The following is an 18059-nucleotide window of genomic DNA, read 5'->3' on the forward strand; positions in this document are numbered from 1 at the left end:
ACTGGGCTTCCTCAGGTACCAGACAGAGGGTCATATGCATGCCCTTGATTGCAGACCATTGGGCAGCATTACAAAGAGTGATTGAATGATGAAATCAAGGTCAGTTGCTTGATTCATTTCCCATATTCTTCACACCTCTGGCAACTGCCCTCTAGGTGATCATATCTGACGCCTAAGATGATGCAGGGAATCTGGTTCCACCTGCCAAATGCCTTTTCAGATTGAGAACATATGGATGCTTTGGATCATTCATTCATTCAAATATTCTAATTGCAAATGAAACTGAAGTCAATATATTCTTGGAAACACATGCTGTGTTTTTCTTGACAATAATTACTTTTCATGAAGAGAGAATAAGGAAGTTGTGGCTTGCCGTGTGTGTGTGTGTGTGTGTGTGTGTGTGTGTGTGTGTGTGTGTGTCCCCTGAATATGAGCTTTTCATGAGTATTAAAACCAAACAATAAGAACCCTTTCCCTCTGGAAATTTAAAGATGGGTTACATCACCAACTAAACCAACGGAAGTACTTAAGTACAGTAATGGTATACTTTTATGGAATGTTTATGTGCATCACCAATGGCAAGTTTCAGTTGACCCTTTCTCTGCAATTCTTACCTGATAATGTAGGCAATGTTACAAGTACCCAACAAAGCGAGTCCGAGCTTCTTCGATGGATAGTGGTGTGGTCTGAGAATGGCTTCAACCAGTGAGAAGGGCAATATGGAGGTATGCTATAGAAGAAAATATGACAAACGGTAAGTAGGCTCCCTTACTTCTCACAGTGCATAATCCCCTTGTCCCTTTCCAGTCTGTCCAATTGTCCACTACCAGGTTGACCTTTGTAACACCTGAGTTAGGTCATTCTCCTTGGGTGCCCAAGACCCCTCTGTGGCTCCCAGTCATCTGCTATGTTAGTCTAAACTCCTCTGTGGGTTATAAGGCTCTTTAAAATGTACTACCATCCTCTCTGGCCTTGCATGCTGCCTGCTGTGCTCTTCTCCTACCACACACACACACACACACACACACACACACACACACACACACACACACCAAGCTTGTATATTCATACACTTTCTCAAATACACTCTCTTACACATACACATACATACACAGGCACATACTTTCTCTTATGTATACACCCACAGATACTTGCGTTTTCCACTTGGACAAGGCAGTGTCCCTCAGAATTCTCTGTACTCTGCATACTGTTCTCAATCCAGAAGCCTCATCATGCTTCCTCTTCATAAGTGGGCTGTCTTTTCCTTCTATGTGTGTGCATGGATCTGTGCTCCTGACAAGTAATGCAATCTTCTGTGGTGCTCTCTGAGAATTTTCCCTTTTGCTAATTTCTCTTGATTCGCTGCTGTTATATCTGGTGCCATGTAGTCTTGTACTGAAGTTGTGTGCCCATAAGCATGGGTGTGGGGCAGAAAACACATCCTGCACTCTGTGTTCCCTCACTGCAGTCATCACTGAGCTCAGTCCTGCTGGGGATGGTAGGTGCTATGGAGTATTCACAAGGCTCCTTCTGAAACTCCCTAAGCCCATCTTCCTCCTCATACCTTCCCTCTTTATAACCATCTGCTTCGTCATATCTTTCAAATACTTCAAACCCTATTTAAAAAACACAGTCAAGAAAGTGCACCTTTAGGGATGAGTTTGCTGGTTAAAAACTGCTGGGGTTGCTCCCTTCTGGGTTTTGGAAGCTGCTCTAGGTTCAGTCCCTGGGGGTTCAGCTCCCTTCATTACTGAAGAGATTACAGAGCCCTACTGTGACTCTGTAGCCTGGTTTACACTGTTCTTTCCAGGCCCTTGCATCCAAAGTCTCCTGATGCTGAGTCCTGGTGGTTATCAGCACCCAAGTCACAGTCCTCAGGGTTTGGGAGGGTCTGTGTGCTTCTACCTAGCCTATGGAGCTGGAGCTCAGGTTTCTGGCTCAGGGCACTCCTCATTGTCAATCTCACAAGACTTGTGCTCAGGAGTCTACCGCAAGAGTTGGTAGCTTCTTTTGCCCTTACAGCTAGGACCCAATAAGGAGATCAAGATGAGCTTCAGGTGACCAGTTTTATAACATGTGAGACTGGGGCAATAAGGAGCAAATGTTAAGAACAGGGGTGAAAGCATCATGGGCTGGAGTGTCCCAGCCAGGGTCACAAGTGGGTGGCACTGAACAGCCGAGCATCCTAAGGGCTTGAGATCCTGGTGTTGTAGTAACAAGGCATGGAGGGTAGCATAGTTTTTATGTACTTTGCTTGAAACTGGTCCTGCATGTGCTGATTGACTAGATGGACACACAATGTAAAAAGTTCCATATTCTCTCTTGTGCCCTGTAACTTTCTATGAGTCTGAGTACAGTTTGCTGCTTTTGTGTGTTCCTCCACTGAAGAAGCGTGGTGCTTATGGGCATAACCTTCTGAATGTCACCTTGGGGCAGTAGTTGAAGGGGCTACCCTGCTGTCAAATGGGGACAATACCTGAACACTTTTGGTAAACTCATACCACTTAGTCCTAGGTTCTTGGCAGCATCTGGTGACCACCTGCCATGGTTGTCGCTAACATTATTGTGAATTACATCCTTCTTATGGGTGGATTCAGGGTGGAGAGGGGTCTTGGGTATTCATGACTTGGAAGCTCCTGGCCTGTGCTTTGCAAGCAGTTACTGCAGGCATTCTAGAGAATGAGAGCAGAACCATCTTGGGTCATCCTGGGGACTCCCTTTCCTGCCCACCACAGGTACCAAAACTCCCAGACACAACAGACTCCAATTCCTCATCATACTAAGTGACTGATCTCAGTGCTGTCTCTATCTAGAAGCCACCATGGGAGCTAAGGGACAGAGCTGTCTACCCTGCACAGACACCTGCCTCTCTTCCTTCTGTTGTCCTGCAGCAGTTGGGAGGAAGGATCCAGCTTCTATTAAGAGTCATTAACAGGTCCATTATGCTGGCCACTGAGCTGACAGCTTTTATTAACCTCACCCACAACCAGAAGCTCCCTGTTGTCTGCACTAATGATCATTGGGAACAGAATGCCTGTGGAATAATTCAGCATGTTTGCATTAGGAGTAAATGAGTTCATGGTGATTAATGCTTTTACAACCAAAAGCTCGGGATGCATGACTGGCCACCTCTACTAGGTGCCTGCCCTTTGCTAGTGACATTCAATTGGATTTCCAAATGAACCCTCCCTGATGGCTTCTGGGAAATTCACTTCCGTGATACCATTAGTGACGGTCCATAGACGGCAGCTTCTCACCAGTGAGAAGGTCTTTTAAAGTATCACATTTTCTCACAGGGGCTTGCGGTAGGCAGGAGCGAGGCTGGAAGACTGCAATCTACAGGCTTTGTAAATATCGAGGCACTGAGCAGAGCCAAGCATGATGCAATAAACGTCTCAGCATTTCAGATCTATCTGTGTTTCACCTCACAGTGACATAAGTTACATAACTTTTGCCAGAGAGCACATATTTCAAAGAAAAAAAATGGGGGGGAAAAAGAGTTCAATAAGAGAAAAAATCAAATATGCTTTCTGCTTCCAACAAAATCTAATAATTAGGCTGGGATTGACACAAATTAGAACACTGCCAAAAATTACCGAAAACAGTGACTCATTCTGTATTTCAATTAACAGTTTCTCAGTTTCCCTTAAAAACCGTGAAGCTGACAAAAATTAATTATCCCAGAGGGGGTAAAATATTTCCTTCTGAAGTAAACAAAACCTCACAGGCTGGAACAATGGCATATGTAAACACAGTGGGTGGGGCGAGCTATCTCTCCTCATCAATGAAGTTGTCATTTGGGTGGATTCTTCTCTCAATGTGTCTGTTCAAATACAAGGAAAGTGCTGCTGACCCTATTCATCCCTCCTGGTTATTCCTTCCCCCTTATTCTTTCTATAATGCCAACTTCCATCAGAATTACGTGTGAAATATTAATTTAGGTGTCAGTATAATAATTGCACTTTAGAATCTCTGGGGTTGTGGATAATGACCATAGAACATTCTTACTAGAGTGCAAGAGTTGGCAACTGGAGAAAAAGGACAATGGTTTGCACTTGCTTCCTACTTGCTTCCTACTTGCAGAAAAGCAACTGTTACCTGGCCCTGCCTCTGGACCAACCCTGCAGGGGACACCTTCTCTGCCTGACTCTCAAGAAGCAATCTTCAGACAATGAAGTAACTAGAGGAGTCCACAGACTTCTTGGTTTTTGTTTGTTTTGGTTTTGGTCTTATTCTGCATTTCGAGATCTGTCTTCTAGTATTGCAGTTTTAGCCTGCTCATAGTCACGGAGGCCCCCAAAGTCTACATTCACAGAACAGCCAGTCACCTAAGACTATGGAGGTGGGATGGGGGTTAGGGGAGGGCATTCAATTTTCTCTAATGAAAAAATACTAGGCAGACTGCGTATTTTAAAAATCAGATGATAACTTTAAAATGTTTGGTCTTTGCTTCTTTCTTCTGTTTATTTCCTTGTCAGAATCTTTCCCATGTTGAGTTCACTCGATCAAGATTAACCAGCCAACTTTTGTCCTCTCAGATTAGCCATCAGGAAGTTTCTCCTTTAGATGCCCTTTCTGACCCCAAGCTGATGACATACTGCTGTTTCATACAGGCCTTGGTGCTCTCAGTATCCCCTCTGTTAAGACAGTGCTTGTATCTAAGAACCCCCTCCTGGTGTTGACTTTTCCCAAACATCAAAGCATGTCAGTGAGGGGCTTCTGCATTAGGTTAGTTGAGGGAGGTGGGAGGGTTAATGTGGGAGATGCCATTCCATAGACTAAATTCTCACACCAAATAAAAATAGGAATGGAGCTGAGCCCTCACATCATGGCTCTCTGCTTCCTGACTGTGACAATCATGTGACTCAGGCTCTTGCCATCATGGCTTCCCAGCCTTGGTGACTGGATTGTCCCTCAACTGTGAGCCAAAATTAATTCTTCCTTCCCAGGTTGCTTTGGTCAAGCATTTGGTTATAGCAATGAGAAAAGTGACTGATACAACTTCTTTTCATGGTTGTAATGGGTTGGCTGCTTTCAGATGAACTTTAGTGTGTTATAAGACCTCATTTCTGGACACATAAAGATGGATCTCATGACAAACTAGACACACCAAAACAAAAGGAACCTGCATAAAAGCTCCTTGGGGACAAGCATGACAAAAACATCAATCAAAATTTTAAATGTAAATGCAAAAGACGGAAGAATGGAGGCCAAGTCAACCTTATTGACGTACTGTTACTCCCATGCTGATCACATGGCTCACAATTATGCCCTTGTCCCTTTCCACGAAGAGACAGCTGTTTGGTTAATCCTATTAGGGCAGAGCCTGGTTTTGTTAACACCATACAGTTCCCCAGCTAATAGCTCTTGACTCTCTTCCTCACTGGCTTCCCTGGCTGACTTTCTGCCTCAAATCCCCATAAGGCAACAGTGGAGGTCTGGGGCGGGCAGCTGGGAGTTTTTATAGTCCCAAACTCAAGCCATCTGTATTGTAGACTCCCTTCCATTGTTAAAAAGGTGCAGTTTTGCTGGAAGTAAATCTAATAATAGGGTAATTCAGAAGCGTACACACAGGTCATTCAGTTTTTGCCACTAGGGAATCTTGGAATTTAACTCTTATGCATCTGCTATTGGCAAGACTCTTCTCCAGCCTTAGTATTCTAGTTTTAAAAGAGGACTATACTTGTAAAACAAAATTCTCTTTTACTTTCTAGGAACTCACTGGCAGGACCCCGCTGTATTTACAGAGGCAATGTGAAATGGCCCTGGGCAGGAGTGGGGGATGGAGGGACTTACACCATCCAGAGACAGAGCTACAAGCTCTAGTTTGATCTCTACTATCTACCTAGGTAGGCAGACACAGGCTGAAGTTAAAAAGCAACTGTCTCATTTATGGGAAAGGATTGTCACTGTTTTTCCATGTTACTCTGAAAGGCACCTGGACCCTTGAACTAATTAATGCAGGGAGAGATGAACAGATTTATGTTAAAACCAAACCAGCCAACCAGCAATTGCGGAGCCAACAGTTCACTGTGGAGTCCCTTCATCGTTATGCCGGAAAGTTTTCATAATAAGACTTGGAGGGGGTGAATAGCCTCCACTCATCTGGAAAGAAATGGTCCTGTGGGGGGAAGAGAGGACGTGTGCTAGTATTTATTAGATAGATGTGTTTTTGAACGAGTAGCTGGATGACAACTTCTGGAACCTTCTGGAAGCTTTGTATCCTTTGGTTTAACCTGGGGTTAACCCAGGCATCATTCTCCTATCTGGAGAAACTAGCTGGTTTTAGAAGAGTTCAGCCTGGAGAGGTAGTAATGATTTGGATTCTATCTAGTCAGAGTCAGATAAAACAGACATCTGAGGTCCCAGGACTGTCTTATCAGCATATTCTGCCTCTTCCTGTCCTTTCCTCTACCCTGTCTGCAACACTGGGTCTTCTAACTATTGATTTACTCCTTTAGACCTTAGATCCAATCTTGATATTCCCTACAGTGCTTAGCTTTTAAATCTCAAGTTTCATCTTGCTGGCTTTCCCCCATGTGGCGGTTTGAATAAGAAATGTTCCCCATGGACCCACGTATTTGACTGCTTGGCCCCCAGCTGGTGGTGCTGTGTAGGGAGGTTATGGGACATTTAGGAAGCAGAGCCTTGCTGCAGGAAGTATGTCACTGGGCACAGGCTTTGGGGGTTTACAGCCTGCCCCCACTTTTTACTTCCTGCTTGCTTGCCCACCTTACTCTTGCTCTGGCTCTCTCCTTGTTTCTACTGTGTGGAAGGCATGTGAGCTCCCTGCTTCCTGGCTCTCAGGCCAGCTTCCTGCTCCTGTGGTTGTGACTTCCTGCCATGATGGACTGTAATCCATCTAGAACAGTAAGCTAAACTAAATCAAACCTTTTTCTCATCTGAGTTGCTTTTGATCATGACGTTTTGGTCATAGCAACAACAAAGTTGGGGGTATGCCTATCAGAAACATATTTTGCTGCATTGTAATCTGACCAACCTCCTAAATCAAGTCTCACATGACCACTTCCTGCTCAGAACTGACTTGTGGTTCTTCCCTTTCTGTTCTCCTTCTCGGTAGGCTGTCTTCTAGTAGGCTGTCTTCATACTCCAATCAGCTCCTCACTGTAATTTTGCTTCTGTTGGTCTTTCTTTTAGGACTCTTCACTTTTGTTTGTTTTAAATTAGTTCTTCATTTTTTCCCTCTCTCTTAACTAGCCCTATGTGCCTTTGAGATAACTCTCATCTCAGGTCCATTCATTAGCATTGAAAGACATAAGTAAAAATAGGACTCAAGAGAACAGACACAATAAACCAACCAGAAAGCTTGCTTCATTCCCGCTGAGACTCACATTTCTCAGCAGTGAGGCTCCAGATAGCTGACATGAAAGAGAAGGGATTGATGTGGCTTGTTTTTAGGTTCCTTTTGGAGCAAATGAAGGCTTTCCTCTTGTGAGATGACTGCGAAGAAATGGTTATCATTGTACTTCATTTAGGGGGTGTAAGTGATCTATCAATTTTAACAGTATCCCCAGAGCAAAGAGTTCTAGAATCTATGAAGTGGCATCCTTGGAAGGCAACATGATAAAGCACTAGGGGAGAGATGCTGCCTTGAATACCATTGTGCAGCATGTCCTGGTCTGGGCAGCAGACCCCAAGTGCCATTTCCCTCATGTTTTCATTTTAATTTTGCATTGGATGTCAGCCTCTTTGTATAAAGCCCAGAGTGCCAGAGTTATCTACTGGAAGTGACTCAGATGTAAAAACTTGGAGGGAGCCGGGCAGTGGTGGTGCATGCCTTTAATCCCAGCACTTGGGAGGCAGAGCCAGGTGGATCTTTGTGAGTTCGAGGCCAGCCTGGACTATACCGAGTGAGTTCCAGGAAGCTACACAGAGAAACCCTGTTTCAAAAAACCAAAAAAACAAAAACAAAAAACAAAAAACAAAACTCAAAAAACAAAAAAAAAAACAAAACAAAAAACTTGGAGGGATTTTTTTTTTTTTTTAAAGGCTGTGGTAATACTTCCTGATGCCCTGGTATTGCAAACAACTCTTCCCAAGCAAGCCAATCTCCCTCCTTCTCTGCTACACTATTTTTGGAGAGCCCATCCACTCCCCTTCCCTGCTTCCCCCACCCCCTGCCCCCTGCCCAGGGCACACCCTTTCCTGAAATGCCTCCCTCCGCACCATCCAGGGTGGTTGTTCGTTTTGCTCAGCTTTGTGTGTTTCCACTCCTAATCTCAAAAAGATTGGGACAAAGATCTGATTTACTCTTTTCTGCACTCCCGTCCAGTTGGATAAATAAATATTTGACTGATCTTCCTACTGCAGAGGAGGTAGAGTCCTTAGTGTGACTTGGTCACCTATCTTTTCGTAACCTCATACTCAAGTTCCTCTGGTTACTCGGGATCCCAATCTGAAGACCTGTGCCCTCTTTTGTTTTATTTCATTTTTTTTTTAAGATTTATTTCTTATGAATACAGTGTTCTGCTGCATTGCCTGCAGGCCAGAAGAGGGCACCAGATCTCATTACAGATGGTTGTGAGCCACCATGTGAGTGATGGGAACTGAACTCAGACACTCTGGAAGAACGGTCAGTGCTCTTAACCACTGAGCCATCTCTCCAGCCCCGCTGTGCCCTCTTTTAGCACCGATACATCATCTGTCTGTCCCTCCATTTCCTCACTCTCTTTACCTTCCCCTTATGGAAGGCTCAGTGACTCCTGGGTGAATCCCAGCATTCCAGTTGATATTCCTCATGGTCTGCCTGGAGCCCTCTGTGTTCATTCCCATCACTGCATCCTAAAGCCCAGAGCATCTTCCTCAGACTGAAGCAACTCAAGTCTTAGGCCACTTAATACTGGTGGCATTAATGAGTGAGGCCGAGAAACAGTAAAGGGGGAGGTGGAGGGTTCTTCTGCAGAGCCTGGAAAGGAGCCCAGAGTGGCGTCCATGGGCATCAGCTTCCATGTGTCAGAATGTGTGCATGAGGGAAGTGGCATAGTCAGCCTCACAATGAGATAATGGCAACTTTATCATGGCTAGAGATGGCCTGCTAGGTCTTTAAATTATGTCTGAGATATTTCAAGGAAGGCTATGAGCAAGGGACGCTCCTGGGAACCACCACCACCACCAGCAAATGACAGCTTTACTGCATGATCAACCAGTGGTACTTGCATTTAGAGCCAACATCCATGCATGGACTTGGAAGACTTGGCATACACAGCCCTTTGTCTGTCCCAGGACTGCCTAGGCGACCTCCATCCTGAGGTTGGGACGGTGGAGCCCCCTCCCCTATGGCTTTGTTGAATAGCCTCTCTACCCCCGTTTCTTCATCAATCTTCCTCCTACATTTCCTCCATGACCCCTTGTCTTCCTCCATGATCTCTTGTTGGGTACACAGATACAAGACAGACAGACAGGGAACTCTCTAGATGGCTCTTCAAAGTTGATGAGAGGTTGATCTCAACACAGAGGGGGTTTAGGAAGCTTTGGGGTTTGGCTTGCTTTGTAGGCCCTGCGTATCCCAGGCAATGTCATTTCCTCCTCAGTAGACTATTGCCACATCAGCAAAGAATTTAGGACATGAAGACAGCTGCTTTCCTTGGGAGACAACAGTGGTTCATAAAGCACCCTCTAAGCACAAGTTCGGGGGCACAATTCTGAGCCATCCTCAAGACAGATCCCATGAGGGACTATTTTCCTTTCTTTCTCCCTTCTTCCTCATGCTGACCCATTGTCCTATTCTGGTGGAGTTCACTATGTGCTCTGCAATGCTGTTGCTCATTGGTGATTTTCTTAAATGTACACAAATCAGTTGATTTAGGGTTAGTCTCTGTGAGTGTGTTTCTGTTGCAGTCTTGCCAGGGGAAAGGAGGATGGTTGAAAGTGAGAGTTGAAAATGTCCTTAACATATCCATCTAACATCTTAAAAAACACAGTTCTGAATCCACACTTTCAGCAACTGAAAAAAAGAATTTAAACTTGGATTTATTTCAAACCGACCTTGTCACCATAAGGCAAGACTGCCTTTAAACTTTCATGTGATGGAGGCTCTGAAAACATTAAACAGTGGTAGGTAGCATAGTGTTGAGTCCTTGGAGACCACAGCAGATGAACACAACTTTGCTTAATTCAAAGAACCATGCTCCTTGTGTGAGACTCACTGGGTTGAAATCTTTCTGTCTTAAAAACTTTGGGATATTTTTTCAATAGTTTTGGGTCCCTAGCCAGGTCTGATTAGTTCATAATGGTTACCAAATTGTGTTTTGTTGTTTTGAAATGGTTATTTTAGATACCTATTTATCTTAAACTACCTTTAAAATTATAAACTCTTTCTCTATGAAAAAAAGAACTCAAAATAAAAGAAAAAATGGCTGTGCATAGGCTATCAAACTGAAGCTGTCCAGTGTGACATTGGGCACTCAAAAATATTTAGACAGGGCAAACAACTGGGGGTCATCAGAGCATTAAAAAAATCTTTAAAAGTTGAAGAAGAAAGGACACAACAGAGGGAGAGAGATGAATAAGCATCTGGAAAGAAATACTGAGGAACAACCAGAGTGGAGTCCATACTTCTCAAACTCCACACTACTGACATTTTAGAAAAGATCATTTTGAGTTGGGGTTTCCCCTGTGTATCACAGGATGTCAAGTGCCATCCTTGGTTTGCATACATCAGATGTCAGGAGCACAGTCCCTACCCCCAGTATGACAATCAACATTGCCTCCAGACACTGTTATATGTCCTCTGAAGAGTAAATTCCATCTTAGCTGAGAGTTGAGAGTCTGATAGAGTTGAGGGTCAAATGGGGTTTGGGGGTCAGATGGAGTTGAGGATGGGATGGAGTTGGAGGTCAGATGGAGTTGAGAGCTAGATAGAGTTTGGCATCAGATGGAGTGGAGGATCAGATGGAGTTGAGGGTCAGATGGAGTTGAGGGTCAGATGGAGTTGAGGGTCCCTGGCTAAAATTATGCCTAAAGACTGTTTTGCAAAGGACATTGACAGAAATGCTCAGTTTGGAAGTCCTGTAAAGAGAAAACTAGGTGATTTCAGCAATGATGTGGTTGTATGTGTCCAAACCTGAGAATATATATTAAAACATAGCAACAGGGGCTAAGGACATATAGCTCAGTTGGTGAATTTCTTGCCATACAAGCATTAGGACCTTGGTTTAGATCCCTAGCATCCATGTAAAAAGTAGGGTTCAGGAGCATATGCCCACAATTCTAGGGCTAGGTGGAGACAGGAGGGTTTCTGGGGCTTCCAAGCCAGTCATTCTAACCAAATAAGAGAGCTCTAGGTTCAGTCAAGACCTTGTCTCAAAAAATAATGTGTAGAGTGATTGTAGAAGAAGCTCTCTGGTCTCCACACGTGTGTACACATTTGCACATGAACACTTGAATTCATATACATACACATACACACAAAGACATGGCACCAAATTAACTAAATACAGAGGCAAGAAGATTGCGGTCAGTTCCTCCCTGCATTCCCCCACTGGTCATGCTTCCACAGTGAGTCCTGCACTCCTTGCCCAGGGAACCTCGGGCTGTCAACCACCTGTTCATGGTATACTTAGACACGGACCTTGGAGAGACTTTGAAAGTTAGCCTAGAGATACTCCCACACTGCCATTTCCAGCTGTCCCACAAACCCAGAGACTGACTGAAATCTCCATTGTGAATATAACATCTAGGGACCTATGTGCAGGTTAAGTTGGTGACAATCACTTTCAGAACCCTTTACACTCCTGAGAAAGCATAGCTCCCATTACCCAGAAAGATGATTTACTTCCTCCTCCTGGTTTTCTTAGAGAAAAGCCAAATGAAAAGGGTTCTAAAGGTCATGAAACATCTCCTCAACAAAGAACAGTAAATGTGACTTTTCGGAGCCTGAATATGTGTCTAGAGATGATATGCCCAAAATATGCTTGGTAAGGTGTCTGGAATACCCCTCTGAAATGATTCTGCACATTTTGGTTTCCAAATGCAGGAAACACAATACAACAAAAACTCCCCTGCAGTCAGTCCTCTGCATGTTGATAACGTTTTAGCTTTCAAATCTGAATTCTTGCTGGTATCATCTGTTCCTAGTAAGGGAAGTAATGAGAGGCTGAAACCTTCTGAGGCTTTTCTTAACATTCTGTTCTTAAAGTAAAAAGTCTTGGATTCAAAGTCAGCAGTTGAAATGCTAGGTACCACGGAGGGCACTAAAGAACTAAAGAAGCTTCCCGGTGAAGCTTCATATATCAAGGGTTTGCTTCCTTCATACAACAAAACGACTCCACAAGTCACCCATGTGTAGGAACCCTTGCTTGTATATGGAGTATACCTGTCAGAATCAGTGCCGACCCAGCCATTGCCCAAGGGAGGAGAACAGGCCTTTCACACGGGTTTGTTCACAGAGAAAAGATGTTTCTGTTTTCAACCATGGCTCTTCCCTTTCCTTTGACCACATCTCATGAATCTGATGTGATTGTGTGTTCATTTCTCTTCTTACTTTCATCCCTAGCCACACTTCTTCCTTGCTTCAGTGGCTGTGTGGAGTCTCCTTGGCTACTTGAATGTTGTTGCCTAATGTACACCTGGCAATGGTGATAACTAAGCGAAGTGGAGATCAGCAAAAGTCTCCACTAAAAGATCTGCCTTTGAGCCACGACCCAAACCAGGATAGATGTTATTCGACAAAATGGAGGCTGTGACCATGGTACTGTTTTTGTCTTAAAGATGAACCAGCACAATATACCAGGTCTCACTCAGGTAGAACCAAAACTTCCATGGGTATTTCAAGGTTCTATGGAACTTGGTAGAATTTCATTACAACTTTGTGTACAAAAGAACAACCCCCGAGACCTAATTTCAAAGTGCCAACGGCCTCCACAGTAACCTCTCTCCCGCCAGCAGTGCCGCTTGATCTCATCACACCCTACTGTTCCCCCAAAGAGGAAGAATCTTGGGGTTGGTCAGGATTACAGGGCAACAGTGAGGCTAAGCATGGACACCTTCATCCTTTCCTGTAATAACCTCCACTGTCTATTATATACTACATGCTTTGTATGGTACTTAAGGTAAAAGATGAACATCTCTACTCCTGCAGACTTCACTAATGGACAGAATTTTCTATAACCAAGAAAACACACTACCAACATACTGCGTGCTGTGAAAGAAGACTGAGAAACTATGCATGGGAACATGGGCAGAAAGGTGCAGTATGGACAGAGTCAGGGGCAGCCATTCAGAGATCAGGTTTAATAATGTTTTGAAATATAAAAGGAGTCATTCAAGAGCAGATAGGGAAGATTCCAGGTAAGAAGGACTGCATGAGAAAAGGTCCTGGTAAAGGAAAGATTTCAAGGTTCACAGGAAAAGAGAAATGGCAAGAATACCTAAAAGTCACCAGGCGTGAATGACACACGCCTTTAATCCCAACACTCAGAGGCAGAGGCAAGCAGATCTTTGTGAGTTTGAGGCCAGCCAAGACTATATAGTAAGACCCTATCTCAACATAAATAAACAAGGGGCTGGAGAGATGGCCCAGAGATTGTAGTGCTCAAACTCAACCGTGAGTAGCGAACTGATGCATTGTCGAAGTAACCGCTGAGCTAAAGCCAGTCCAGGCTCAGAGGTTAAGAGCACTAGCTGCTCTTCCAGAGGTCCTGAGTTCAATTCCCAGCAACCACATGGTAGCTCACAACCATCTGTAATGAGATCTGGTGCCCTCTTCTGGCATACGGGCATACTAAACAAACAAATATAAATATCTACATGGATAGATAGATAAATAATTAAATAATAAATTCCCAGCACACCAAGATGAGAGAGGTCCCATCTGAGCAGGAAGTAAAATGAACATGGTTCAAATGAACTAGGAAGTCATGGAGGACCAAGAGAGGTGGTATTTCCAATCTCTTTTGCTGTCATGTGGAGAAAGTTAAGAATGGCGACAGTTATGACCAGTTTAGAGCTTCTGGCGTGGGTCATGTGGGAAGCGGTTGTAGCCCCCAGCACGTCAGCACTGGTTCTAGAAAGTGACCAGGAATGCTACCTACTTGGGTAGAATGGGTAAGATATCTAAGGAGTGGGCAAGGTTGATACTGACTCTTTTGTTTGTTGGATATTTCTATTGGTTTATATTCACTGAGCATAGTTCTGGGTTTCCTAAAGACAACATCTTTCAAATATGTCACCTGATTTGACCATGTTCCTCCCCACAACTCTCTGTGCTTCCCCTCCCCGACAATGTGTCCTCTTCCTTCCCCTAGTCTCTCTTTCTGTTTTCATGTCATATATGTATAGCGCTTTCATCTACATAGAATCTAGGAGCCACCAAGGAAGGCAAGTGTGCAACACCTGTCTTTCTGAGTTGTGTATTTTACAAAACATGATGACATCACTTGGCATCCATTTTCCAGATAGAATGCTATTCGATAGCCCAAGTTTGTCTGGAACTCACTATGTAGCTGAGACTCTGGTCTTGAGTCCACAGAAAGCCTCCTGCTTCAGTCTCTGAGTGCTGGGGTTACAGGTAGGAGCTTCCCAACCCAGCTGGCTTTTATTTCTATGACAGAGTCTCACAATGTAGCTCCAAACAGCCTTAACACCACAATTCCAATTCTGGCTTTTATCTTAAGCAATTGGTAAAACATGGCTCCAATTCCAACATTGGAAAATCCCAGCAGAGGCTCAGCAACGAAAATAAAATGACTGGTTCTGGAAAATGTCAACTCAGAGAGGGAAAGGGACTCATGACCATTTAGAATTGAAGACACTTGAAGGAACCCTGCACAGTGAAGAGAGATGAATGCCCGTGAGGTCATGGGAAAACAAAAACCTGTCCCAGAACAGTAAACACAGCAGCGAGCCCCAGGAAAGCCCCAAATATTACAATAAGAACAAATGACAGGAACGAATGACGGGTTTCAAAATTAACTCTGAATTTAGTGGTCTCAATTTTCCCACCAAAGGACGCAGACTAGCAGGCTGGTTAAAAACAGGTACCTCTATTTGTTGCCTACAAGAAACACCCTCCATTTTAAAGACAAACACAACCCAAGGGTAAGAGCAGGCTGGAAAAATGCACTCCCAAGAAAAATGCAAGCCCAGAAAGCAAGCAGACACCACAGTATGACCCACTGACAGAATAGATTTCAAAGCAAAATGAAAAGAGATGAAAGGAGTCACTTCATAGTGATGATGGCGACAACCCATCAAGGGGCTTTATGATCTAAAGCACACATAAATGGAACAGTGATGCAACCAATTTCACCCAACAAACTCTACTAAGCACAGACTGGCATCACCCCAAAACAGTGGGTCACATGAAGACCTCACTCACCCATACTAAAAGCATCCAGACAAAACATCAACAAAGGAACATCAGAGTTAAACAACATAGATCAAACAGATTTAACAGAATGGTCCATCTAGAAACTGGATACACATTCTTCTCAGCAGCCCCTGGAGCTTTCTCAAATCTCCCCTCTGAGATCTTGTGAGGGCTGCGCCCCCACATTTATTTACCCCAAGGACTCTTGAGGAATGAGGGATAAGAGACTTAGTTAGAAATAAAGAGGGCAGAGAAACAGAGAGAACCGCAGGATAGCCCTGAGAGGGCCTGCGTCCTAATCCTTTTGGCCTTGACTGTCTCTACCCTGGGTTCTTAAAGGAATGCCAAGGGGTGGAGCAAAAGCCAAGTGCAGACCATCTCAGACACCTGCACTCAGGCCTATGGGTACAATCATCCTCTCTATGTGTACCTGCTGGGTAAAGCCACTAAGAACCTGAAAATGGGCTCCCACAAGATCTCATTTTTGTTTTTATACTTGCACCCTTAGGTGAGGGTGTGTGCGTACTAAAATCTATGTTAGTACCTGCAGTGTCTTTATTACACTCCTGTTTTTAGAAGATACTCTGAGTTAACTCATTTGCAGGGTTTTGTGTGTTTGCTAGTTTTGTGTTGTTTGGTTTTAGACAAGGACTCCCTGTGTGGCTGGCCTCAAACTCATAATCCTCCTACCTCAGCCTCCCAATTTTACATGCCATTTTAGCAGGGTCCCAAAATGGGCCTACAGGCTCAAACCCTGAGGGTGAAAAGACGCCCGTGAGACCCAAACTCTCAGAGAAATGGCAGGCAGGGGAGTAGAACTCAAGCCAGAGAGGAAGAGCCTCCAGCTCTGTGGGGAAGACACAGGATGCAGCCTACAAGGCAAGGGCTGAAGGTCAGACTGCTTTCCTAACAAGTGTGCCTTAACTCCTGGGAGGCAATGTGGCAGGCACTCAAGGTACAAAGGTGACCAGAGAGTCACAGACTTAACGTTAAAGCTAGGAAAAGTGCTTTTCACAGCCATGTACCTTCTGCACAGCAGGGGTAGGAGGCTGGACTCAGCTCTGAGTAGGTAGTGCTCTCCTCCTTCTCCTTTTCTTCCAGGTTTGATGGCGCTTCCTTGATTGGTCCCATTTTTTCATCTCATCTGTATGCAATTCCATTCATCTAATGAGACTCTACTAGGCTCTACAGAGCTCAACCCAGGGGTCTTAGAGAGGCAGTTTCATTGACATACACTTCGGAGGAGGAAGAAAAGGAAGAGTTTAGATCCCATTTCCTGGTGGAGAACAGCCCTCAGCGGAAGCCTGCCTTTAGCTAGGGGCCAGGATCCCGGAGGTGTGGCTTCCAGAGGCTCTTTAGGGAAGGAAGGCTGGCTTGAAGACTCCAAGCTCTGGTTGTGGAGGAGAATTTGTTCTTGCACCTGCCTCGAGCCTTGAAGACCTGCTCCAGATGGAAGGCCTCCCCCTCCCCCCCATTCTTCCTATGGCTGACCTGCTTGCTGCAGATCTGCTCTGGGTTGGCAACCCAAAGCCCTCTGAGATCTCTCCAGCTGGAATTCCTGCCAACAGTCTTCATTGGCACCTTGAAGGTCCCTGGGAGCACAAAGCTGTGATATTTGCCACCTCTCTTGATTGGCACCCACAGCCTGCTGACAGCACACGGCTATGAGACTCACTGGCTCTCTTGGTGGCATCCTCTTGCAGCTGAGAGGCTCAGATTCCTTGAATATCAAATATTTGGATACTCAAATCCTTTATCTAAAGCAGTGGTTCTCAACCTTTCTAATGCTGTTTAATACAGTTCATGTTGTAGTGACCTCCAACCATAAAATTATTTTGTTGCTAGTTCATAACTGTGATTTTGCTACAGTCCTGAATCATAATGTGAATATTTGATATGCAGGATAACTGATATGCCACCCCTGTGGGGGTCATGACCCATGGTTGAGGACCACTGGTCTAAAACATGGTAACATTTTCTTTTCTTTTTACAATCTATTTATTGATTGTGTGGGGAGGGGGTATACATGTGCACATGTACAATGGTGTGTATGTGGAGGTCAGAGAACAAATTGTGAGACTCAGTTCTCCACTTTGCCATGTGGGACCTGAGCCTGAACTTGGGTCATAACGCTTGGTGACAACACTAACATTCAGGGCCATGACATTTACTTAGAAACTGTGAACACCATTCTCTACACTTTAAGTCACCCTCGGAGTACTAACAATGGCCAACACAATGTAAATTCTATGTAAATAATTTCTACACGGATTGTTTAGAGGACAAAAGTAAGGAAAAAAATCTGAACATGTTTGGTACATAAGTGTTTTCCCCAATTATTTCCAGTCTTCATTAATTGAACCTGTAAGAGTCCAAACATGAATACGTTCGGAAATGTGCCCTACAAACGACTGTCCTCAGGACTGTCTTCATCTCCGGTGTCTGCAGCCGCACACACGGGGCCCAGTAAGCGTGTTTTTTGTCTGCCTCCTCGTCCTGTATGGAAATCTTTTTTCCTACTTCTTCAATGTGATGATTCATTGTTCGTAAACTCTAAAGAAACAGTAATTATCTCTTCAAATATTGCTTTTATCTCACCTTTTTGTTATCTCCCCGCTTTCCTTTAACTTTGGGAAATTTCCATTACTTTCTTGTATGTAAGCCAAGCATTTAAAAAGATTTTTAAAAATGTTTTATTCAACAGTTGAGGTACCTTTTTCTTAACGAGACT

The 18059-nt window shown here is 44.3% G+C and overlaps 1 protein-coding gene across 1 annotated transcript in view; it reads right to left on the minus strand.

Annotated features, from left to right (window-relative positions):
- The window catches only part of LOC118583439 (androgen dependent TFPI regulating protein), a 63991-nt gene that overhangs the window by 17897 nt on the left and 28035 nt on the right, over positions 1-18059 (minus strand). The window contains exon 4 of the mRNA XM_036186763.1: positions 615-730. Coding sequence (XP_036042656.1) covers positions 615-730 — 116 coding nt within the window. The remainder of the gene's footprint in view (positions 1-614; positions 731-18059) is intronic.

The sequence above is a fragment of the Onychomys torridus genome, chromosome 5, assembly GCF_903995425.1.
Source record: "Onychomys torridus chromosome 5, mOncTor1.1, whole genome shotgun sequence".
Classification (NCBI taxonomy): Eukaryota; Metazoa; Chordata; class Mammalia; order Rodentia; family Cricetidae; genus Onychomys; species Onychomys torridus.